The sequence below is a fragment of the Physeter macrocephalus genome, chromosome 6, assembly GCF_002837175.3.
Source record: "Physeter macrocephalus isolate SW-GA chromosome 6, ASM283717v5, whole genome shotgun sequence".
Classification (NCBI taxonomy): domain Eukaryota; kingdom Metazoa; phylum Chordata; class Mammalia; order Artiodactyla; family Physeteridae; genus Physeter; species Physeter macrocephalus.
In genome coordinates this window covers 86947937-86974610 of record NC_041219.1, presented here as the reverse complement: position 1 = coordinate 86974610, position 26674 = coordinate 86947937, and the positions used below count along the sequence as shown (strand labels likewise).

Below are 26674 nucleotides of genomic sequence, written 5' to 3'. Positions count from 1 at the left end.
CCATGGCTCACGGGCCCAGCCGCTCCGCGGCATGTGGGATCCTCCCAGACTGGGGCGCGAACCCGGTTCCCCTGCATCGGCAGGCGGACGCGCAACCACTGCGCCACCAGGGAAACCCCGGCAGGCGGATTCTTAACCACTGCGCCACCAGGGAAGTCCCTGAATTGTACACTTTTAAATAGGTAATTGTATGTTATGTTAATTTGACCTCAAAAAATTTTTTTAAGCATTAGTGGGTCAGAGGTTTTATACATTTAATGTTTTGATATTTACAGCTAAACTGAATTTCAGAAAACTAACAATTTATACTCCCATTGATATCAATCTTTGCCAGTATGATGTGGGATAAAAAGATTCTTGCTTTAATTAGCATTGTCTGATTATTAGGGAGTTAAATATATTTTCATTTATTATTTACATTTGTTTTCTCTTGTGAGTTGCCTGTTTTAATTTTATTATTTTTCTGACACTTTGTTTTAATAACTCTTCCTTTATGAAAATTTTAATATTTTCCCTTATTACTACTTAAAATTTTTTTTCCTAATTAGTCTCTTATTCTTTCAGATGAATTGGACATATTTTGTCAGGTTCCCCTAATAAATTCTTTTGGAATTTTTATTTTGATTGACTCATACTATACTTTCATTATTTTCTTATTGATCCTACACATTTCTTGCTAAGTTTAAGCTTCGTATAGTTTTCGCTGCTATTGCAAATAGGATCTTTTCTTCCATTTTATTTCTAACTGGCTCTTATTTGTATATAGGAAACCTATTGACTTGTGTGTTAATTTTAAATTGACTGTATTACAATCTTATTGCTTTCAATAATTTTTAGTGACTTTCTTTAGTGATTTTTAGTTATTTTCCAGGGATACTGTCATGTCATCTACAAATAATTTTACCTACTCCTTTTTAATATTTGTACCTCATTTCATTCTTGTCTTTTTTTTTTTTTTTTTTTTTTGCAGTACGCGGGCCTCTTACTGTTGTAGCCTCTTCCGTTGAGGAGCACAGGCTCCTGACACGCAGGCTCAGCGGCCATGCCTCACAGGCCTAGCCGCTCTGCGGCATGTGGGATCTTCCCGGACCCGGGCCCAAACCCGTGTCCCCTGCATCAGCAGGCGGACTCTCAACCACTGCGCCACCAGGGAAGCCCTCATTCTTGTCTTTTTAAATAAGAGGCACAATAGTAGGGATCCTTGTTTTATATTTCACTTTCAGAGGGGTGATTTTAAATTACTGTGTAATATTATATCAAGTTGTTCTCTTTTGTCAGATACTCAGGCAGTTTCAAGATTTCCTGTATTTTAAATATAGTATATAATAGAACATATAGTTTTCTCATTTTATTTATTTATTTATTTATGGCTGCGTTGGGTCTTCATTGCTGCGCATGGGCTTTTCTCTAGTTGCAGCTAGCGGGGGCTACTCTTCATTGTGGTGCGCGGGCTTCTCATTGCACTTCTCTTGTGCGGAGCACGGGCTCTAGGCGCACGGGCTTCAGTAGTTGTGGCACGCAGGCTCAGTTGCTCTGCGGCATGTGGGATCTTCCAGGACCAGGGCTCAAAGCCATGTCCCCTGCATTGGCAGGTGGATTCTTAACCACTGCACCACCAGGGAAGTCCAGTTTTCTCATTTTAAATCATTTTCTTAGCATAAGTCCTCAAGAGTATGTTAGTGGATTCATTTATTACATAATCAGTATTAAAAAAACAGAAAACTCAGAATATGTGAAATAAAATGTATACATCTGAATTATTCATTGCCATATTAAGCAAAAGTTGAAGGACACCAGTTTAGGAAAAGGAATTCACAAATGCATAGATGAACATCTGTATATTTTCATGGAGTAGCATTTCCATCTTTTATTCTTTTGTCATACTGTCATTGACAGTTTAAAGCTGTGATGTGTTTCTGTAACACTAGATATAAATAGAGTATCTGCTTTTAGTATTTATGTAGTAAACTGGACAATTAAGACAAGGGTAAGTCTAGTTCTCATATTAAAAAGTTACCTTGGAGTTTATGCTTGGGAAGTTTAAAATGTCAGCTGTACTGTATCAGATTATATAATTGCACTGTGGGCATAAACTTAGAGAACTCTATCATTAAAAGATACCCAATATGTAAGTACCTATTTACATTGTCACTTCAGGGATCTCAGGATGGTATGGATCTGAAGAGTTACTTCTTTTTTTTTTTTTTGGCCCCGCCGAGTGGCATGTGGGATCTTAGTTCCCCGACCAGGGATTGAACCTGCACCCCCTGCATTGGAAGCACAGAGTCTTAACCACTGGACCTCCAGGGAAGTCCCCGAAGAGTTACTTCTTAATATTAATTCAGATTTTTATGCTTAATGTTACTGTATTATGATTACAAATATGTAAAGTTTATTTGTGCAAATAAATAGTAATTGAGGGGAAGATGAAAAGGATAATAATAGTTAATTTGTTGTGATGGTAGAATTTGGGATATTTTCACCCCCTTTTTGGTTTCCATTACTGTTAATAATACTATAAATATTTTTTAGACTCTTATTCACAGAACATGATAGATGGCTACTATTATTCATTTTTCTTCAGGCCCTACTAGAGAAATTAATTTGGTCTTATTAGTGAAAGCCTCTAGGATACTTGAGTTTGAGGTACTTATCTTTACTATGTACATCTCTACTTTGCTTTAGCATTCTTTCATGCTTTATCATCAAACAGCATCTCCTTGTTATATTTTATCTAGGAAATTTTCTGAAAACATGAAATTTTATCCACAGTTTCTTTCTACTTTCAGGAGTACACTGTGTATTCAGAATAGTTATTTCCTTTTTTTTTTTTTTTTTTTTTGTGGTACGTGGGCCTCTCACTGCTGTGGCCTCTCCCGTTGCGGAGCACAGGCTCTGGACGTGCAGGCCCAGCGGCCATGGCTCACGGGCCCAGCCCCTCCGCGGCATGTGGGATCTTCCTGCACCGGGGCACGAGCCCGTGTCCCCTGCATCGGCAGGCGGACTCTCAACCACTGCGCCACCAGGGAAGTCCCCAGAACAGTTATTTCTGCATTACTAATCAACCCCAAGCTATTTTTAATGGGAATTATGTATAATTTGAAGACTTCGATATGATTATCCTTTTTCAGTGGTAAATCCAGTGGTTAGAAACAAAATGTTAGATTACTGTGCATTTTATTCTTTGTTTTACAGTATTTTATTGCTGCTGTTTTAAACACTAATGATAGAATTTGGTGTTACAACTCCCCTAGATAAATTCAAAAGAACATACTGTGGGTAGTACGGGTACATGTGTAGATGGGAGGAAAAAAACATTAAAAGTCACATTTAGCCTTTTTATTTTCTTAATATATGGTGATTTATTGAGTACCTCCTAAGTGCCAGGAACAATGCTAGGTATGCTGTATATTAATTTTTATTAGTTATCCCAGTATCCTTTTTGCCATTGAGGAAAGTAAGGCTCAGAGAGGTTCCTTGGCTAATAAGTGGTGAAACCAGGATTCATACCTAAGTTTGTCCAGCTGCACCATAATAGTGCATTACAGTGTATGTAATGCCCCTTATTAATTTTAATCATCAGAGGCTCTCAGTAATTTAAAATGTCAGTTGAATATGAACAGTTCGAAAGTCAGTCAAGGGAATTCCCTGGCAGTCCAGTGGTTAGGATTGTGTTAATCTCTCCTTTAATCAGGGAAGTGATAGAGGCATGAAATAAGTCCAAAATTAATTTTTATCATTCTCCTATTTATTGTCACTTTTGTGTTCTTACTAAACCAAACGACTGTATTCTCTTTTTTTAAAAAGGGGTGTCTTTAAAAAATTTTTTTTTAATTATTATTATTTTTTTTAAAATAAAGTATTTTATTTTATTTATTTCTGGCTGTGTTGGGTCTTTGTTGCTGCGCATGGGCTTTCTCTGGTTGCGGCGAGTGGGGGCTACTCTTTGTTGCAGTGCGCGGGCTTCTCGTTGCGGTGGCTTCTAAGTTCATGGGCTCAATAGTTGTGTCTCGCGGGCTCTAGAGCGCAGGCTCAGAAGTTGTGGTGCACGGGCTTAGTTGCTCCACGGCATGTGGGATCCTCCCGTACCAGGGATCGAACCCGTGTCCCCTGCATTGGCAGGTGGACTCTCAACCACTGCGCCACAAGGGAAGCCCCATTATTTTTTTAAATTTTTATTAAAAATTTTTTTTGGCTGGGCCGTGCCACTTGCAGTATCTTAGTTCCCTGACCGGGGATTGAACCTGGGCTCTCAGCAGTAAGAGCACAGAGTCCTAACCACTGTACCACCAGAGAATTCCCAACTATATTCTCTTAAGCTTTATGCTCCTTCTCCACAGCTTTCCTCTGGTGTATGTTATATATTTAAATGAATTTAAAATCATAACAGTCTGAATAATAATAGGTAATTATAGCTAGTTTGCGAGGGATGTTAAAGTGAGTCCCTTTCCCAGGAAATTATCACTATGGTGAGAGCTGGGGGATTTCGTAAGACAATTTTATTTCCTTTCTCTGTCTTGAAAAACAGTTTTCACCATGGAATGATGTTGACAGAGATGGGAAGTAGGTGAAAGTCTTGGAATTTATAGGAATTTTGGTATGTTACTAATGATGATCAAATTTTCAAATCCTTAGTTTTCTTGGATATGAAAAATAAGGAAATGTGTACCTTTGGATTCACGATGGATAATGTAAAACCAGAAAGTGTTTAGTTAAGGAAACATTACCAAAACTGGGGAAAAAAATGTAGATTTGATGAAGACACATCTGAATTATAGTTCTTCAAATGGTCCCATTTAAAATTTGTGCATACACTGCACACCTTTCCCCTCTTTTTTTCTTCCTCCTAAACACTCTTCCCTGGGAGGGTGGGCTTTTAAAACACCTATCACTTAGTTACAGCGACACCTACTGGTGAGAGCCTTTGCAATCATTGTGCTGATTGCCCTGTACTTAAGGAAAACTGCAGTTTCTGCAATGTCAAGAACCAGTTTTTAAAAAACGCTGTAATGGAGATGGATATATGTACACTATTGATACTATGTATAAAATAGATAACTAATGAGAACCTACTGTATAGCACAAGGCACTCTACTCAGTGCTCTGCGGTGACCTAAATGGGAAGGAAATCCAAAAAAGGGGATATATGTATATGTATAGCTGATTCACTTTGCTGTACAGTAGAAACTAACACAATATTGTAAAGCAACTATACTCCAATTTAAAAAAAGTTCTACATTGATAGTTTCAGGTCCACTTAAAAAATAAAATAAATTTTTTTTAAAAAATAGGGACTTCCCTGGTGGTCTAGTGGCTAAGACTCCATGCTCCCAAAGCAGGGACCCTGGGTTCAGTGTCTGGTCAGGCAACTAGGTCCCACATGCTGAAACTAAGAGTTCACATGCCGCAACTAAAAGATCCCGAATGTGGCAATGAAGATCCTGAGTGCTGCAACTAAAGACCCGGCGCAGCCGAATATATTGAAAAAAACAACAACACTGTAAAACACTGTTAATATACCAAAAAGTGGGGAGATGCATAGGCTGATTTTTGTTTTCACTGTGTAGGTATTTTTAATGATAAAAGTTGTATAATTACACTATAGAAAATATGAGGAGAAAGGGGAAAAACAAAACTAATAACACTTCCCATTACAATCACCAATTTGGTGTTTGCTCTACTTTATATAAATTTTAATGTATGTATTGGCTTGGCCGCAAAGTTTGTCCGGGTTTTTCTGTAACATCCTATGGAAAAACCCAAACGAACTTTGTGGCCAACCCAGTGTTTCTTTAGCATAGCTTTTTTTCTTAGTATGCATGTAATGTGTTTCTTGGTTTGTTCGGTAATATAGCATAAGCATTTTGTCTAAATTGTTATACTTTAATTAATCATAAATTTTACTGACTGCCTAGTAGTCCATCAGGTTACTTGAACAGTTTATTTACATTTTAATTCATTTCTTCTATTGCTGTTGTAAATAATTTGATGAGTGTCTGTTCAAATGACTTTTTCCATAGTTGGATTTTTTTCAATGATGAGCATTTTTATGGACTCTGACCTTTCCCCAAATAGGTTATGTTTTTGCTTATTAGTAAGGCTGAATATTTTTCCTTCTGCTTGTTTATTATTTTTTATTTTTGGTTGCATTGGATCTTTGTTGCCGTGCGCAGGCTTTCTCTACTTGCAGCGAGCGGGGGGCAACTGTTTGTTGCGGTGCGCAGGCTTCTCATTGCGGTGGCATATCTTGTTGTGGAGCACGGGCTCTAGATGTGCAGGCTTCAGTACTTGTGGCACACGGGTTCAGTAGTTGTGGCGCACAGGCTTAGTTGCTCTGTGGCATGTGGGATCTTCCTGGACCAGGGCTGGAACCCGTGTCCCCTGCATTCGCAGGCGGGTTCTTTTTTTAAAATTAATTAATTAATTTATTTTTGGCTGCATTGGGTTTCGTTGCTGTGTGCTGGCTTTCTCTAGTTGTGGTGAGCAGGGGCTACTCTTCGCTGTGGTGCATGAGCCTCTCATTGCGGTGGCTTGTCTTATTGCAGAGCAGCAGCTCTAGGTGCACGGGCTTCAGTAGTTGTGGCACACGGGCTCCATAGTTGTGGTTCACGGGCTCTAGAGCGCAGGCTCAGTAGATCTCACATACCGTGGGCTTATTTGCTCCGGGACATGTGGGATCTTCCTGGACCAGGGCTCGAACCCATGTGCCCTGCATTGGCAGATGGATTCTTAATCACTGTGCCACCAGGGAAGCCCTCCTTCTGCTTGTTTACAGATTATACCAGTTGATTTGTCTACTGGCATGATAATATTTTTAGGAACTTGCCTGAGCTCTTTTTTTTTCAATAAAGAAATTCATTTGCTGAAAATAACTTCCTCAAATTCTTACTGGATTTTTCTAATACAGAAGCTTTTCATTTTTGTATGTCAAATGAATTGATCTTTTCTTTTGTGATTTGTTTAATGAATTCAAAAAATCATAACATAGATCTCTACGGTCTGTGCCTTATAAAAGTTTTTTTTTTTAATAATTTATTTTTGGCTGCATTGGGTCTTCATTGCTGCACGCGGGCTTTTCTCTAGTTGCAGCGAGTGGGGGCTACTCTTTGTTGCGGAGCATGGGCTCTAGAGTGCAGGCTCCGTAGTTGTGGCGCACGGGCTTAGTTGCTCCACGGCATGTGGAATCTTCCCGGACTAGGGCTCGAACCCGAGTCCCCTGCATTGGCTGGCGGATTCTTAACCACTGTGCCAGCAGGGAAGTCCCTAAAAGTTTGATAATTGTTTTCTTTTCATACTTAAATATATATATGTGTGTGTATTTAACTCTGCTCCCTCCCTTTATTTTTCATTCTGTTTAATATGAAAAATATAAAGAAGTCAACCCATCATTTAAAGAAACCAATATTAGTGTTTTTAAATTTTTTTCCAGTCTTTCTTTCCAGACATTTTTGTAAACATTGAACTTTATCTTCCCAGAATTATTTTTGAAGTGTGACATGGGTGTGATATTGTAACTTCAATATCTAAAGTTACTTTGAACATATGGTTTGTCTCTCAGCTTCCTGACATCCAGAGCAAAAAAGGCAGCTAGAGATACCTTTTTCTGTCTTGTGTTTTATCTCACTAGAGTTTGGGTCCTTGACTGTAGAACCTAAATTTAGTGTGTGGCACATAACAGAGGTGAAATAAAGATTTGTTGTATTAAAATAAATAAAAAAATAAATATTTTCTGTCTCCCTATTCCTGACAGTGTAGATTTTTTCTTTTCACTTTTCCTCTTTGAACCTTTTCTTTTTTCCTTCCTTCCTTCCTTTTTTAAAAAAGAACTTTTTGAACTATAGTTTGCTTTTTAAAACAGCTTTATTGAGCTATAATTCATATACTCTATAATTCACCCATTTAAAACGTACAGTTCAGGGCTTACCTGGTGGCGCAGTGGTTGAGAGTCCGCCTGCCGATGCAGGGGACACGGGTTCGTGCTCCGGTCCGGGAAGATCTCACATTCTGCGGAGCGGTTGGGCCCGTGAGCCATGGCCTCTGAGCCTGTGCGTCCGGAGCCTGTGCTCTGCAAAGGGAGAAACCACAACAGTGAGAGGCCCGCGTACCGCCAAAAAAAAAAAAAACAACGTACAGTTCGGTGGATTTTAGTATATTCACAGAATTGTGCAACTACCACCACAATTCGAATTTAAGAACATTTTCATCACCCCAAAAAAGAAACACCACTTGACCCATTAGCTATCATGCCCCATTCTCATTCCTCATCCCTAGTCCAAGACAGTCACTAATCTACTTTCCATCTCTGTGTACTTGCCAGTTCTGAATGTTTCTTATAAATGAAATCATACAATATATGGTCTTTTGGGATTGGCTTCTTTCACTTAGCATAATGTTTTCAAGTTTCATTCATGTTGTAGCATGTATCAGTACTTCATTCTTTTTTATTGCCAAATAATATTTCATTGTGTGGCTATACCGAATTTTGTTTATCCATTCATCAGTTGATACACATTTGGGTTGTCTCTACTTTTTGGCTATTATGACTAATGCTGCTTTGAGCATTTGTGTACAAGTTTTTGTGTGGACATGTTTTTATATCTCTTGATTATATACCTAGGAGTGAGTTTACTGGGTTATTCAGTTTTTGTTTTTGTTTTTTTTTGGCTGCACAGCACAGCTTGCAGGATCTTAATTCCCTGACCAGGGATCAAACCCCAGTTCCCTGCAGTGGAAGCATGGAGTCGTAACCACTGGACTGCCAGGGAATTCCCTGGGTTATTTAGTTTTAATGAGTCCCTTAGTCTGTATCTTCGAAAAATCTTTAAAAATGCTTGTTGCCTGTCTTTTGTTCGTATCCCTGGCAGTCTTGCTGTTTTCATTTATATCCCAGAAACTTTGAAGTTCCCTGTATTCAGCCACTTAAATCCTGCTTTCTTTTAAATCCTAAATACTTTTTTATCCATGCCTTTCTCTTTACTGGAACCACTGCCCTACTTTAGACCTTTATTATCTCTCACCATTATCTAATGAAATAGCCCAGAATATTCCACTTTTTTCCTTCTAATAGTCCCCCTCCCAACTCTAATACTTCTCTTATTAGAGTGTTTTATTAGTACTTTAATATACAAATTATAGGACAGATATTATACTTGTTGATTTCATTTTGTGTCTTCCCAGTGAGATAATGAAGCTGGGAAGCTTTATAATGGCCAGGATTACATCTTTCTCCAGAGCTTGATACAATATCTGGCACATGTCCTTATTCCTAGAGGTATACTTGCCGGATTAAATATTAGTCACATCTTAAAGACTTGGTCTGGGGCTTCCCTGGTGGCGCAGTGGTTGCGCGTCCGCCTACCGATGCAGGGGAACCGGGTTCGCGCCCCGGTCTGGGAGGATCCCACATGCCGCGGAGCGGCTGGGCCCGTGAGCCATGGCCGCTGAGCCTGCGCGTCCGGAGCCTGTGCTTCGCAACGGGAGAGGCCACAACAGAGGGAGGCCCGCATACCACAAAAAAAAAAAAAGACTTGGTCTGTATTGCCAACATGCCCTACACACACCGTGCTGTTTGCCTGACATATGCTTTTGTGCAGTCATATTATTAGCAGTTGTATGAAAGTGCTTATCTCTCCATACTCTATCTACCATCAGCTTTTTAAAAAATCAGTCATTTAAATATCTGTCTTGCATCTAATAATATCATCTGTTTTGAAGTTCATCTCTCCACCTACATCTTCTCCCTCTACTCCACCATCATCCCACACTCCACTACATTCCTTTATGCTGCTCATAGTCTTCCCTCTGCCTGGGATGCCCTTCCCTTGCCAACATTTTTCACTTGGCTAACTCCTATGCATTCTTTGAAGTTTGGCCCAAATCTCAGTTCCTTTAGGAAGCAAGCCTTCTCTGAAATTCCAGACTGGAGAAATTACCCTTTTCAGTTCTGGAACATCTTTTGAATGGCTTTTACTGTAATATTTATATCATTATTTTGAAATTGTCTGTTTCTCTCTTTAGTGAACTACAAGCTTTTCAACAGTGAGAACTATTTCTTTGAATCTTCAGAGCTTTGTATAGTACCTGGAGCAATAGACAGTAAATAATTGATAAACATTTCTACAGATTGCCTTTAGGGAATCCACATGGTGGTATAAGGCACTATAGGGGTAAGCTCTTAAGTAAGTTTATATGTAGTAAAGCCTATAACTTATACATGCGTGTGTGTGTATAAAATATGTTGTGGTAATTTTAAAACAGGAAAGGTTCAATGTGTAATAGATAAGTTTAGAAGCAAGATATATATATATGGATTTCTATAGGGCACAAGTTACTGATGAATTAGCAAGGGCTTGCATTCTGGAGCAGAAGGAAATAAATTTCTGTTGCCCATTCTCTATTCTTATGTGGTTTAGTTTGATACAAAATTATCATCAGAGTTTTTTGTTACATGCTTACCCACTTACGGCATAGTTCTGGGAGCTGGACAAAGAAAATTAAAGACTCATCAATTTGAGTCACACAAAGTAGTGACACAGAATACTGGTAGAACATACTGAGATACAGACTGCAGTCAAGAAAAATTTGTATGCCCAATATAGTCATGACTCACGTTAAGAAAACATAATTCCCTTTTTTTTTTGTAGTTAGGGAATGCATTTAGCTGTGTGTACTAGAAAACCTATTGCAGTGGCTTGACCAGATAGGGGTTTATTGTTCTCATATAATATGAAATCTGGAGGTAGTGAGTCCAAAGTTGGTGTGGCATCTCCAGGTAACAGTAGGAACCCCTGCCACATTTACCTTTGCCTTAGTGTGGGACAATTGCCATGCTTGCAACTACTCCACCGTTGGTCATTGTGACCTCTTTCCAGACAGGATAAAGGAAGAAACAAGCCTAGTTGTTCCCAATTAAAGAGCTTTCCTGGGGCTTCCCTGGTGGCGCAGTGGTTGAGAGTCCGCCTGCCAATGCAGGGGACACGGGTTCGAGCCCTGATCCGGGAAGATCCCACATGCTGCGGAGCAACTAAGCCCGCAAGCCACGGCTACTGAGCCTGTGCTCTCGGGCCCGCAAGCCACAACTATTGAAGCCTGTGCGCCTAGAGCCCATGCTCTGCAACAAGAGAAGCCCACGCACCGCAACGAAGAGTAGCCGCTGCTTGCCGCAAATAGAGAAAGCCGGCGCACAGCAACAAAGACCCAATGCAGGCAAAAAAAATTAAATAAATAAATAAATCTATTTAAAAATTTTTTAAATGTGCCTGGGGAAATCAACCCAGAATGGCCAACACTGAGACATAGTCTGTTAAAACTGGTGGACTTTAAAGAAAAACGACATTTGGACATCCTAACAAAAAAAGACCTAATCACTTACAAATGAAGGAAAATGGATTTTCACTAGACTTTTTGATAGCATGTTTAGTGTTAGAATGTGATGGATTAACATTTAAGAGAATCAAGGAAATAAAACAACAACCAAGAGTTTTCTGTTCAGACAAATAGACCTCCAAGTATAAAGATCACTAACATGTAAGAATAAAGGAAATAGTGTTCACATGATCCCTTCCTGTGGAATCTACTACAGCTTCAAATAACTAAAATGACTAGAGGACCAGATTACGGTACCTGAATACTAATTTCCCATAAAAAGAAACTAGGAATACTTGAAGAAATAGCTGATTCTAGATCTAAAGCAGAAAATTAATATCAAACGTGAGACGTCTTGTCAAAGAACAAAGGAGCCAACTTGATGGCTCTGTGGCCAAGTGCAGGATAGCTTGAGCATCAGTAAGGATAATAACTGCAGTGGATTGAAGCATCAAATATGTTTAAATCCATGAGTTCGTATCAATGCAAAAAAGACTGACTACGGGGAGGGGCTTAAGGGAACTACTTGAGGTGGTGGAAATATTCTGTATCGTGCTTTATTAGTGGTTACGTTACTTACTGTATACATTTGTCTAAAGCATAGTTTCTCAACCTCAGCACTATTGACATTTTGATCCAGGTAATTATTTGGGGGTGGTGGTGGAGGAAAGCTGTCCTATGCCTTGTAGAATATTTAGCAGCACTAGATGCCAAACATGAAAATCAAAAATGCCTATATTGTCAGATGTCTCCTGGGGAGTATAATGGTGCCAGTTTGAGAACCCTGGTCTAAACTTACTAAAAAGGTGAATTTTTATTGTATGTGAATTGTATCTCAAGAAACTTGATTTTTAAGAAAAGGAAAACTCATTAGTCACTTTTTAAGGAGTCTAGGAAACCAACTCATTATTTTAAAAATACTAATTGACAGAATCAAGCATTTATCCTATCTCTTCTACATTAGACTGTACTTCAAGAGTAACCAAATAGTCCATATAGGGATGGATTTGTGGGTCATTTGTATATATCACTACCAGTTGTCAGTTTTTGTGCCATTAAAGGTTTGATTCTTCTATTCCTTTTTCTCTAATTTGCTACCTCTAATATACTTTGTTTGGACTGGGAAACTAGATTAATAAAATTATTATTATTTAGAGATATAAAGGGGAATTCCCTGACAGTCCAGGGGTTAGGAATTTCACTGCTGAGGGCTTGGGTTCAATCCCTGGATCCCTATGTTTTGTGAATCATCCATTTCTGTTACTAGAGACTTTTTTTTTTTTTTTTTTTTTTTAATGCAGCACCAGGTCTTAGTTGCAACATGTGGGGTCTTAGTTGCAGCATGTGGGCTCTTAGTTGTGGAATGCGGGATCTAGTTCCCGGACCAGGGATCAAACCCGGGCCCCCAGCATTGGGAGCACAGAGTCTTACCCACTGGACCACCAGGAAAGTCGTTAGAGACGTTTTTATTTCTTGATTTGGGGCCATATTCTGGATACCCTGTTCCTCATGCATAAGTGGTGTTAACGAATATTCTGTTTCAACATGGCTGAAAAGACACAAACACTTTGTGGTCTGAGATATGCTTCTTTGAATTAAATCTGTTGCGTAAATTGAAACATATTCAGAAAATCCAGTGTGTGTTTAATATAGGTATAGTTTTTTTTGTTTGTTTGTTTGTTTGTTTTTGCGGTACGCGGGCCTCTCACTGTTGTGGCCTCTCCCATTGCGGAGCACAGGCTCCGGAGGCGCAGGCTCAGCGGCCATGGCTCACTGGCCCAGCCGCTCCGTGGCATGTGGGATCTTCCCAGACCAGGGCACAAACCCGTGTCCCCCGCATCGGCAGGCGTACTCTCAACCACTGCGCCACCAGGGAAGCCGGTATAGTTTTAAAGTTGTAGTCTTACTGTATTAATACTTACTGAATTAAAGTTAAAGAACACGGTGTTCCCAAAATCATTTCAGAAAGCAGATAAATAGGGAAGTGTATGGGAACCACCCTTCTGAAAATTATTGAGGAGGTTCTTATTTCATCTTATTTTAGTATTACCCAAGTTTTTTCTCAGAGAAGAATAGGGTGTTTGACTTACCATGTGGTGGTCTTGAAAGTTCATGACTTCAGCACACTTCTTCACTTTGAGGAAACTAAAAAAGTGTGTAACTGCTATAGCTATTTCAGAAACTGATGCTAGAGGCAACCACTGGGTTGGGCAAGACTGTCATTAAACTGTGCCTTTGGTTTACTAGTTATTTTAATCATGGAAAGGAAAATCTTTAATTTATTTCATTGCTTAACCAGTGCCACATTTTAAGATAAAACTGTTCTTTTTCTAAAACTGTTATTAAAAGAGGCAGGAAACAGATTTTGGTCTGATGTTGATGCTTTGTTGACATTTTATCCCTTCTTTTTGTTAAATGAAATTCAAAATTGTTCATTTTATCTAAGCCCATTCTCAGTTTTCTTATTTTAAAAAAATTTGAAATCATTGTGGGGGTCCAGGAGGACTGTCCATTTCGTAAGAATTTGAAAAGAGGGTTAGAGATTTAGTTTTAGTAGTCCAGATATCTGAGTATTTCTTTGTGTCCCTATTTAGTGTATTATGCCTATCTTGAATATTATTCTTTTTGTTTGTTTGTTTTTTGTTTTTTGTTTTTTTTTTTGCGGTACGCGGGCCTCTCACTGCTGTGGCCTCTCCTGTTGCGGAGCACAGGCTCCGGACGCGCAGGCTCAGTGGCCATGGCTCACGGGCCTAGCCGCTCCGCGGCATGTGGGATCTTCCCAGACCGGGGTATGAACCTGTGTCCCCTGCATCGGCAGGCGGACTCTCAACCACTGCGCCACCAGGGAAGCCCTTGAATATTATTCTTATGTTTCAATAAAATGGAGAAAGATTTGCCTCTTTCCAGTTGATTGGGACAGGGGAGAACTTTGGGGATTAATGGATTGCTTCTCAAATTTTAATGGAGTTAGGTTAGCTTGGAAAATAGATCAAAGAAGATGATCTGCTGATATGCACCACAGTTTTGTCTTATTTATAAAGACCTGTTATAGATAGCTGGATCTACAGTTTTATAAATTTCTCTTCTGAGGGTAATTTTTGGTAGGTAACCACTGGCAATACTAACTAGCATCCTGTTTGTCTGCTGAGCTATTTGGCTTATTTTAAAGGATAAATTCTCCATCCCCGCTAGGGGGAGTTTCCACTCAGTAACACATACAATTTTAAGGTGGAATGATTAAATGAAATACTGGTGTATCTTATTCCATGATTTCTCACTATGTTTTTTCCACATATATTTTCCTAATAGTAATAGCTACAATGTATTGACTGTTTGCTATGTGACAGATACTATGCTAAGCGCCTTACATGTATTATTTCATTTGTTTTTCACAATAACTTTGAGATTGTTAATATTTCATCCCAATTTTACTGATGGAGAAATTGATAACTAGAGAAGTTACTTGATCACTGCCAGAAAAGCTAATCAAATCATAGTGTAGGGACTCTCATCTAGGGTCTGTCTTACTTCAAAACTTGTTCTTAACCTGTACTCCAGTACTTTCCAGTTTTGGTTCTGCCAGTATCATGAAAATCTCAAAATATTCAAATTAAATTTATTTTAATGCAATAAGCTGGTGCTTAGAAGTGGTAGAGTGAGAAAGAAAGTACAAAGAGAGCTGCTTATTAGGTATTATGACTCAAAATTATGTTGATGAGCTGAAAAGAGTTGAAATTAGGTACAGAAGTGGTCAAGAGCCTAGGTTTCTAGATGTTAAGTCTGACCTACCCCATTTATTTAGTTTCCTTCTTTATAAAATAGATAAAACAAAGCTGGCCATTTCAACACTCTCCATTTATTGGAATCTTAAATATGGATAGAGTCATTAACTTATTTACAAGGTGCTTTCATAGGTGAATGCTTATTGGTAGATTTAAAAGCTTGAAAAGAATGTTATGTATTCCTTTAAAACATTGCTTCTGTCTATTGGCCTAGAGCGGCGGTGTTTGAAAATGTCAAGTGTAACCCATTAGTAACTCATAAAATCAATATACTGGGTCATGACCAGCATTAAGGGAAAAAAATTTAAATAGAGTCTAGAAAATTTCAGAATACCCTGCTTATCATAAGGGTAAGCATTTTTTGTGAAACTTGTTTCAGTTACATGTTTATGTACTAGGTCACAGTGTCATATATATATTTTTTAACTGAGGGTTGCAAGTTTAAAAAGTTGAGAAACACTGGCTTGGAGCTTTGTAGCATTTATCTACTTTAATTTAACCAGGACAGAAATTATAGTGATTCAGACAGATTTATCTTTAATTTATTTAAAAAAAATAATTTTAGTTATTTTTGGCTGCTTTGGGACTGTTCCTACACGTGGGCTTTCTCTAGTTGCGGCATGCGGGGGCTGCTCTTCCTTCTGGTGCTCGGGTTTCTCGTGGTGGCTTCTCTTGTTGCAGAGCACAGGCTCTAGGCACGCGGGCTTCAGCAGTTGTGGCATGTGGGCTCAGTAGTTGTGGCTCACGGACTCTAGAGGGCAGGCTCAGTAACTGTGGCGCACGGGCTTAGTTGCTCCACGGCATGTGGGATCTTTCCGGACCAGGGATTGAACCCGTGTCCCCTGCATTGGCAGGTGGATTCTTAACCACTGTGCTACCAGGGAAGTCCACAAATTTATCTTTAAAAGGAAATGACATCAAGTAACATAATAGATTGTATGCACGATATTTTCTTCCTTTTTGTAGCATTCTGAAAAGCATCCAATCCCAAACCGAAACTTTCCTGGGGTGTATATCTAGCTACACAGAATTAACTTAGAGGACCTTCCGTGGCAGTTCAGTGGTTAAGACTGTGCTTCCACTGCAAGGGGCGTGGGTTCAGTCCCTGGTTGGGAAACTAAGATTCTGTCATGCTGCACAGCATGGCCAAAAGAAAAAAAAAAAAGAATTAACTTTGACCTCAGCTATTTCCTTTTCTCTTTGTGTTAAAATTTATAATGTACATGTACTATTTCCCACTGAATATTCAGCACAATTTTTTGCTCATTTTAGGAAGTTTCCTCTTTCCGATTTTGTATGTTTTCTAGTTTGGAATCCCTTAAAGTCTTATTTTTAGTCACTTCCATTTGGTTGGTTCCATAGCACTTTAGTTCTGGGAATGAATAAGAGATTTGTTGTACATCTTTCTATAACAGTACAGAACTTTATCTCATTCTTTTTAACGCATGTATAGTAGTCCATTGCATAAGTTTATCATAATTTACTTCACTAGTTCCTCAGTGGTGTACATTTTGATTTTTTCCAGTTTTTTGTTGTTATAAAGCTACAGAAAACATTACTGTCAGATATCTTTGTGTACTCATGAGAATATCCATAGGACATTGATGATTCAACGTCAAATTTCTTTGAAGATGTGCAGTTAAATTTTTAATAATATTGCCAGATTGACCTTCAAAAAGGTTGTACTGGGAATTCCCTGGTGGTCCAGTGGTTAGGACTCCACACTTTCACTGCTGAGGGTGCAGGTTCAATCCCTGGTTGGGGAACTAATATCCTGCAAGCTGCACGGCACAGCCAAAAAAAAAAAAAAAAAAAAGTTTGTACTAATTTATCACCACCTGTATATAAAAATGCCTGTTTCCCTGTATCCTTGCCCATTCTGTGCATTATTAGAGTTTTAACTTTTTGTAACCTGGTAGGTGAAAAATTACAAGTATATTATAAATAGAGTTGCGTTTTAAAAATTGAGTGAGAATGAGCATGTTTTCATAGACTTATTGGCTCTTTGTCTCTTCAACTCTGATTCTTGAGATTTCAAGTATGGGCAGTATCAGTGAATATGACTTCAAAGTTTTGAAGAAATGGTGCTGTAAAAGTGAAGTGTCACGGAGATGCCTGCGGCTGTGATGAACTCCCCTACCTCCTACCTTGACCCTTTTACTCTCTTAATTTCAGGTGATCATGGAGCTCAGCTTGGCCTCCATGGGGCTGGTGGTGATGGAATACATGATGACCCAACAGGCGGAGAGGAAGGAGAGAACAGCCCAGATCCCCAACCCCAAGCTGGTCGGAGGACCCGGCGGGAAGCATGCACCTGCCCCTACTGTAAAGATAGTGAAGGAAGGTAAGTTGACTCAGCCAATCTCTTAAGAGTATAAAGAAGAAAAATTAATAGACTTGGAGGTAAAAAGAAAGGGGTTTTTTTTTTTTTTAAGTTTTAAGTGTGGGCAGTGTTGCAAAGGGATCAGAGACAGTACAGTGCTTTTGATTAGATTATATATGGGGTCTTGGTTCCAGCTCTGATCCTTTTCAACTCTTTTTTTTTTTTTTTAAATAAATTTATTTATTTATTTTTGGCTGTGTTGGGTCTTCGTTGCTGCACACGGGCTTTCTCTAGTTGCAGCGAGTGGGGTTTACTCTTTGTTGTGGTGCACAGGCTTCTCATTGCAGTGGCTTCTCTTGTTGAGGAGCATGGGCTCTAGGTGCACGGGCTTCAGTAGTAGTGGCTTGTGGGCTCTAGAGCACAGGCTCAGTAGTTGTGGTGCATGGGCTTAGTTGCTCCGCGGCATGTGGGATCTTCCCAGACCAGGGCTCGAACCCATGTCCCCTGCATTGGCAGGCAGATTCTTAACCACTGTTCCACCAGGGAAGTCCCCTAACAAGATAGCTTTTATTTAATTAATTAATTAATTAATTTTTTTTACAAGATAGCTTTTAAAACAGCCTGGCAAAGAAAAAGAAACATACCTACTGTAATGATTTTTTACAGTGGCTGTGTGAAAATCATGAGTTTTCCATAATCTTTTTTTCTCTCAAAATAGATAAAAATACTTGTTCTGGGTAGAAAATTCTTCCATCAAGGAATCTAATATGTCCTACAGAACAGAATTCTGATGAATTTTCTCATTAGTGTACTTACTGGCTATTCAGTATTATCTCTGGAGAGTTCCAAGTTACTTTCTTTTTTTCAAGTCACTGATTTTGAAAGAGAATAGAAAGTCACATAGTTTTTTTTTTTTTTTTTTTGTGGTACGCGGGCCTCTCACTGTTGTGGCCTCTCCTGTTGCGGAGCACAGGCTCCGGACGCACAGGCTCAGCGGCCATGGCTCACGGGCCCAGCCGCTCCGCGGCATGTGGGATCTTCCCAGACCGGGGCACGAACCCGCATCCCCTGCATCGGCAGGCGGACTCTCAACCACTGCACCACCAGGGAAGCCCAGTCACATAGTTTTTTATAAATTTATTTGTTTATTGGCTGCATTGGGTCTTTTTTTTTTTTAATAAATTCATTTTATTTTTGGCTGCGTTAGGTCTTTGTTGCTGTGCGTGGGCTTTTCTCTAGTTGCGGCGAGCGGGGGCTACTCTTCGTTGTGGTGCGCAGGCTTCTCATCGTGGTGGCTTCTCTTGTGGCAGAGCACAGGCTCTAGGCACGCGGTCTTCAGTAGTCGTGGCGCACGGGCTTAGTTGCTCCGTGGCATGTGTGATCTTCCCGGACCAGGGCTCAAACCCATGTCTCCTGCAATGACAGGCAGATTCTTAACCACTGTGCCACCAGGGAAGCCCCTGCCTTGGGTCCTCATTGTTGCACAGGGCTTTCTCTAGTTGCGGCGAGCGGGGGCTACTCTTCGTTGTGGTGCGTGGGCTTCTCATTGCAGTGGCTTCTCTTGTCGTGGAGCACAGGCTCCAGGTGTGCAGGCTTCAGTAGTTGTGGCTCGCGGGCTCTATAGCGCAGGCTCAGTAGTTGTGGCACACAGGCTTAGTTGCTCCGCGGCATGTGGGGTCTTCCTGGACCAGGACTCAAACCCGTGTCCCCTGCAATGGCAGGTGGATTCTTAACCACTGCACCATCAGGGAAGCCCAAAAGTCACATAGTTTTTTAAATGCCTTTGAAAAAAATCTGTTAAAAGTTTTGTTCCATTAAAAATAAGCACAAAAATAAGAAATGTACCAAAACAAGAAATAATTTGAATTCTTTGTAGGTTACCCTATATTACAGGGAAAACCTGAATCAAAAGCACTTGAGTACAATAGAGTTTCCCTCTCACAAAGCTTAAAGTGGATTTAAGTTTTTGAAGGAAATTCTGTGATTTCTACCTAAGTATGATTTCATTTCTGTTATGGTTGGTTCCCCCCTCCCCCTGCCCCACTAATATGTGCTGTTAAAACCCAAGAAAAATCCCTCTTGGAAATCTCCCCAGTGCCCACTAATGGTTCACACATGGTACAAATTGGTTTGGCAAAAACATTTCAGAGCTGATTTCCTGAGAGGAGCTTAGGATTTGCTCCATATAGGGAATATTCTTTTTTACATACCTTGAATTAGTTAGGGTCCTTATTTCCCCTCTTTTAACTTTTATCCATCCCATCGTCCTTTTCCACTGAAGTCTCTGATGTTGCTCTGTCTTTTCAGTTTTTTTTTGTTTTTTTTTTTTGTTTGTTTGTTTTGTTTTTTTAAAATTATTTTTGGCTGCCTTGGGTCTTGGTTGCTGTGCAGGCTTTCTCTAGTTGCGGTGAGCAGGGGCTACTCTTCATTGCGGTGCATGGGCTTCTCATAGCAGTGGATTCTCTTGTTGCGGAGCACGGGCTCTCAGCACATGGGCTTCAGTAGTTGTGGCTTGTGGGCTGTAGAGCGCAGGCTCAGTAGTTGTGGCACACGGGTTTAGTTCCTCCGCGGCACGTGGGATCTTCCTGGACCAGGGCTCGAACCCGTGTCCCCTGCATTCGCAGGTGGATTCTTAACCAGTGTGCCACCAGGGAAGCCCTCTTTTCAGCTTTTAATCTTTACTGTTTGGCTCTTGACCTTTATTCTAGGAGAAAAGTTCTATAGTTGTAAAATACTATGTTTTCTTTAAAGTTCTCCACCAAGTGCTTAAATGGAGAGACGCTTTGTTCATTAAGTAAGTTCCCAGCCAAAAATATCACCATGTCACCATATTCACAGTAGTTCTTATGGAAATTGCTTGTATTGAGACTTAACTTCCAGAAAAATATAAGAAAATGCCTCTCACATTTCACAAGTCACCTTGAGAATGATTATCTCTTCAAACATCAAACATCCGAATCAACTAAAGATTTATCATTTTTTTTTTTTTTTTTTTTTTTTTTGCGGTACGCGGGCCTCTCACTGTTGTGGCCTCTCCCGTTGCGGAGCACAGGCTCCGGACGCACAGGCTCAGCGGCCATGGCTCACGGGCCTAGCTGCTCCGCAGCATGTGGGATCTTCCCGGACCGCGGCACGAACCCGTGTCCCCTGCATCAGCAGGCGGACTCTCAACCACTGTGCCACCAGGGAAGCCCAAGATTTATCTTTCTATACTAAAGAGAGGGCTTTTTTTTTTTTTTTTAAATAAAAGTTTGGATTAGTTTTGAATGGATCCAGTAATTATGATGGATACTTTGTGATTCTTTAATTTTTGTCTCTAGAATGAATGATGAATAGTTGTGTTCTCGCTTCCAGGGGCTCTGGGGATCCTGGCAAAAAGAAACAGCACATTTGCCACATGCAAGGCTGTGGCAAAGTATATGGCAAGACCTCACACCTACGGGCACACTTGCGCTGGCATACAGGCGAGAGGCCATTCATGTGTACCTGGTCATACTGTGGGAAGCGCTTCACACGTTCGGACGAGTTACAGAGGCACAAACGCACACACACAGGTGAGCAGGAACTTGGGGAAGGGAGAGGTAGTAATAGACCAGGATAAAAAGACCCAAAATAGCGCCATGCTCTAACCCGATCCTCCTCATTGGGTTTGAAACCTGGGTGCCTCCAAGATGCCGGCTTACCACTCTTCCCTCATGGACCATGACACCACACTCATTGGAAACATGGCAGTGTTGCCTATCAAAGTCAGTTCAAAGGACCCACTCCTAGAGAGACAAAAGATACAGATATTGTGGGTGAAGCTATCTGTTAGTTCAAGGCCAATGTCTTCTTCAAAAACTATGAAATTAAGAATGAATCGGATAGGATCTTGATATATATAACTCTCTACATTTCTGAGTGTCTAAAGAAACTCAGAAAATTGCAATTCTAAAAGCCAAGGCGAGGAAAATATGTATACACTGGGAATCACTAATTTTCCCGTTCCTGGAGAGCCTGGTTTTCCACTTAATGCAATTTACGCCAAACCTGCAAACAAACAGGAAGATGAAATGATGAGGGCCTACTTACAACAGCTGAGGCAAGAGACTGGACTGAGACTTTGTGAGAAAGTTTTTGACCCTCAGGATTATAAACCCAGCAAGTGGTGGACTCGCTTTGTGAAGAGACAGTTCATGAACAAGAGTCTTTCAGGACCTGGACAGTAAAGGGAGCCTTGGGCAGACACTGTCTCCACAGCTATGGGCAGCATTTACAGCAAGATATACACAGTTCTTTGCCTTTATTTTGTAAAGTTTTATACAGAGGAGAGAAGAGAGCGTGTCTTTACTAAAAGAGCTCTTTATCAAGAATTTGGGGTTGGGGGGTGATTTGAAATTTCTGCAGTATTAAGCTGATGCTTAATGAGTAATAATAAAGAAATTTCTAACATTTCAAGTCAAAAAAAAAAGACACAAAATATATCTATGAAATAACTAAAATTTATGAGCAGCTTAATGTTTGAAACTGAATGTATGGATCATGAATGGAATTGGAGTTAATCTGGAAAACCCTTAAGAAGGAAGGAGCTAGCTTTTGAGTGGGATTTTGAAGGTCCTGCCTTACTTTTCTGCTATACTCCTTCCTTTCTGAGTACTCCCCAGCCTTTACTTATTTTTTGTTCCCCCAAAAGGCAAAAGATAGTCACCAGGTTTTTCTTGTTTGTAATCACCTTCTAGGACTAACTTTATTCTGCCTTATATAGTTTGAAAGCAGTGAATTGGACAAGGTACCACTACTTCCTGAGATGTGAGTTTCTCATCTTCTTTCTCTTCCTTTACCTAGGTGAGAAGAAATTTGCCTGCCCTGAGTGTCCCAAGCGCTTCATGAGGAGTGACCACCTGTCAAAGCATATTAAGACCCACCAGAATAAGAAGGGAGGCCCAGGTGTAGCCCTAAGTGTGGGCACTTTGCCCCTGGACAGTGGGGCCGGTTCAGAAGGCAGCGGCACTGCCACCCCTTCAGCCCTCATTACCACCAACATGGTAGCCATGGAGGCCATCTGTCCAGAGGGTATTGCCCGTCTTGCCAACAGTGGCATCAACGTCATGCAGGTGGCAGATCTGCAGTCCATTAATATCAGTGGCAATGGCTTCTGAGATCAGGCACCCGGGGCCAGAGACATATGGGCCATACCCATCAACCCTGGGATGCAAGGTAGCATGGGTCCAAGAGACATGTGGGAGAGAGAGCCATGAGGCATTAAACATGCATGGTGGTGGGAAGAATTGGGGGAGGGATACAAGAGAAGAGATGGGGTCCTGGTATCCACCTGTATCATCAGTACCTCCTTGAAGTGGGAAACATTAGTGAAAATTCTGTTGGTGCCACCCTTTGATGAGCATTTGTTTGACCCCAGTTTCTTAACACTTCTTACCCCAGCCTCCACTTCCTGCATTTCCCTTCTCAGCTCCCCCATGATGGATCCCCCCCCTTTCTAAAGCCATCATGCCTTGATAAATATATATGATCATTGAAATACTTTTTAACAAAAAACAGATTCTATATTATATATATATATATATATATAAAAGATATATAGAGATGCATTTGCAGGGGTTGGCTGGGAGGAGGAAGGAGACCATTCTGTGACCAAAATAACTTGGTCATTTTTTTTTTTATATTGCCTTATTTCCTTATGGCTGAGCCTTGTTGTGACACATCAAGATTTTCTATAGATGTTGTCTTGGCTTCCCACCAGATTAAGCATTTATATGCTCTGCTTTTAGTTTATATATACATACATAATGTTTTCCTTTCTTAATTTTGTCTTTTAATTTGGGATCAGCTTCTTGCACTCCTTCCTTGAGTCAACCATTTCTGTCTCCCCTTCTCTCACCTGATCACTTCATGCTTTGTTTTTGGTAGTGGTCCCTGGATGAGGCACTTCTGTCATTCTTTTAAAGTCCTTAGTCCCAGCAGCAGAATAGAGAAGCCTTGAAGCTCAGGCGAATGCTTGAGGTAGCTGTGAAGAGAGTGTTCAAAATACTACTGACGCAGGCACCCTCTTGGCGCTGGAGAGTCAAAGGCACCTCTCTCTTCATTAGCTGCTCTAAGCATCAAGAATCAGAAGTCCTTCTATGGAATTGTACAAGAGACCCTTTGAAGGTTATAATCTGGGATCAGTTTATATAAACTGTGAAAAGATGGTCAAATAATAGGTAGGGACTTTCAATAGGAAAATGATGTGTTCAGAAGCGGAAGTGACTCAAGTAGTCCAGTTCAGGAGTTAGTGGATTATTTGGACCTTTGTACAACTGTCTTCCAAGGTAGCTCTCAGCTTTGATGTGTGGGCTTCTGAGTTCACATTCTGAAAGGAAATACACTTCCTCTTTTGAACATCCCCAGTAGTTTCTTTCCCATTATGTTATTAAGGAGCATCAGCCGATGAACCTGTTCTGGGTTTCCATTCTGCAAAACTCCAGAGCATGGACCAGTGGCAAGGCAGTGGTTCTTTGATCTTTTCCCTTAACTCTTCCTTGGGTGGTTCCTAAGGGGAAAGGAAGCACACGCGATCATGGGAATGATAGCCCAGAACAAAAAGAAATCTTGTCTTACCACTGTGGTTTATAGGAGAGATCAGGAAAAATCATCCTGCTTTCTCCGTGGCCTGATTGCTGAAGAGACTGATCCAAAAATTATAGCGGCAGGGAACTCTTAGTGCATTTGGCACTGAGATTTAAATGCAACCAGAGTTGTCCTCAAGGCCCAGCCATTAAAACATTGTCTCTCTCGACCTTCTGGTATCTTGTCAGAGAGCTTTTCACTGTGAGGAAGTGTGGAAATGGCTGTGTGTATGTGTGTAATCTGTTAGGTTGGGGATAGGTTTTCTGTTAGCCAATACTATAAGAGACCTGCAATAAAAAATTACCCTAATCTGATAGAAAGTGAAGTGTTTGTGTATGACTGTGTGTGAATGTGTGTTTGTGCCTGTATATATCTACACGCAGATGAGAAATTAATATTTGAAATTGTTGGAAAATAAATTCAGATCAAATGCCTTTCAGGCCCATTACCTAGAAATCTATCTTAAAACCTGGGTATGTTCCTGAGGTCATTTCTTTGCTTTTGCTAAATTAGTTACAATTATGAATGGGGGATATTCTACTGCACTTTTAAAAGAAGAAACTATTTTTGTGTTTGAAAGTGAAACCAACATCCAGATCTATAGCAGAGTCCTAGTTCCTTTCATGAATCTATTTACCTTGACTACAAATAGATGATGCTATAATTCTACTATATATTTTATATAAAATCTATCCAAATTAGGGTTTGGGTAAGTTTGTGTTGTTGTTTAACCTGAAATACAATAACTTAATATTCTAAACAAAAGTTTACTCCATTTGATCTTTTCTCTGCAGACTTAATACTGTTTTTAACACAGGAAGTATTGCAAGGAACTTTTCCCCAGATCAAATTCTATTAATACTGAAGTAGAAGTTATCCATGCCGAGCCTCTTATCGCACCCTTTGTTCCCTCTGAAAGGCAGAACTCAGAACCTGTTATTTTATGTCTGTAATCATGTTCATAGGCATCTTCTGGAGGAAAAGGGCAGGATAACTCACTGAAGTGTATAGTATTTCGCTAGAGCATTTCAAGGAATGGAATCTTCCCCAGTATGAAGTTATTAGATATAAACTAGCTTAATGATGCTGAAGCCTACAAGCTTTTAGAAGGTTATTTGATGATGTTTTTCTCTGGAATGGAATGCTGGTTTACCCTCAACTCCATTCATTAGCATGAGTGAATTTATATCCAGTTCTTTCCACTTGCCCTATTTCCTTCTCACCAAGGAAGCTCCGGATCCAGTATCTTGTTTGGCCCTAAAACTGAAGCAGCTTCTGCTTTTGTCTCCCAGCAGCAGTAAGTCACTCAGTCTTTTCCACAGGAAGTTAGGAGCCCACATTCCTTGAGTCAGGAGTTTATTGATGAAAGTCCCTTTCCCTGAACTTTTTGCCAGAAGAAATTAATGTAACTGACAGGCTATTGATTCTAAATTTTTTTCAAGAGTTGCTTTTTTATTTAACTTTTCAATGACCAAACCTTGTGGGGTGGGGGGTGCCCAGAGGAGTGGTAATATTATTCCCTTGTCCGTTCAGGTTGCCCAGTCACATTTATCTGCTTATCATTTGACTGTCTGACTTTTTACCCAGAGCAGTAACAACCCACACCATCTTCCTTCAGGGACTTCCCAGCTGGCACCCTGTTTGTGGGTGCTATGCAGAATGCAATTTAACAGACATTTCTCAGAGTTCAGAATAGATAGAACTCTTGATCCCAGAAAGTATAGACTGAAGTGTGGGGTAAAGATTATGATTGGGGGAGGGTTAGAGACAAAGGCTGTAAATTACTATGGCTGATTGATTTTATTTCTACTATATACATATATATATTTTTTGCTTTTGTATATCCTATATAGGAAACTAAGCATTGTATTTTTTTAACAAATCTGAGAAAGCACTATGAACTGCAGATGTTTGACTTCAGAATATATTTTGTATTGTTAATATCTTCACATTGTGTGAATACTGGAAGCTGCAGATCTCTGCTAGGACGCAATAAATTTATATACCTTTTGAGGGGTTCTTCTGAGGGTATTAATCAGGCCCCTCTTGTGCTTTGGGGGAGCCCTGGTGCTAGTTACTTAAAGTTTTCATTCAATTGTAAGTACCCTGATGCCTTTTGGACCTTGGGATCAGATCAAAGGAGTCCTGATCCAGGTACCAAGGAAATGAGGATAGTCTAGCTGCCTCAAGTGAGGGGCCCTTTGCATAACTCCCCTTTCCCCTATTCAAAGCTGAGTAGCCTCTTGGAGTTGGGAGGAGAAATGTGAAATCTCAGAGTTTCATCTCCCTTAGAAGAGAGCCAGTAACTTATGTGCAAGGATGAAAGGTGGCAGCAGTAGCTTTGGGGAAAGGGAGGAGGATATGGCACTTCTCCAATCCCGGAAAACATTGCTTTTGAAAACTGCTGATAAAGTATGGGTAGGTTATTACTTTTGTTTAGGAGCCTGTGTGCTCTCTGGTGCCTCTCTTGGCTCTACTCCTGGGGTACAGACCTCATCTAGGAGGATGAGCAGACCAGCTTTGAGGTTGACCTGTTTCTTTTCTTTGTCTGCCTTCCCTAAACACCAGCCCCCAGTAGGACATTAAGCAGCCTTAAGCT

The 26674-nt window shown here is 40.3% G+C and overlaps 1 protein-coding gene and 1 pseudogene across 2 annotated transcripts in view; both read left to right on the top strand.

Moving 5' to 3' along the window:
- Positions 1-26674, top strand: part of SP1 (Sp1 transcription factor) — a 55422-nt gene that overhangs the window by 21382 nt on the left and 7366 nt on the right. Inside the window, exons 4-6 of one of the 2 annotated variants that reach the window (XM_007125762.4) lie at positions 17322-17490; positions 20824-21023; positions 22294-26085. In XM_007125762.4, coding sequence (XP_007125824.1) covers positions 17322-17490; positions 20824-21023; positions 22294-22607 — 683 coding nt within the window. In that variant the 3' untranslated portion in view covers positions 22608-26085. Of the gene's footprint in view, positions 1-17321; positions 17491-20823; positions 21024-22293; positions 26086-26674 lie in introns of those variants that run through there. The other variant, XM_028491315.2, reaches the window with a different exon arrangement.
- Positions 21030-21827, top strand: LOC102996825 (actin-related protein 2/3 complex subunit 3-like; annotated as a pseudogene).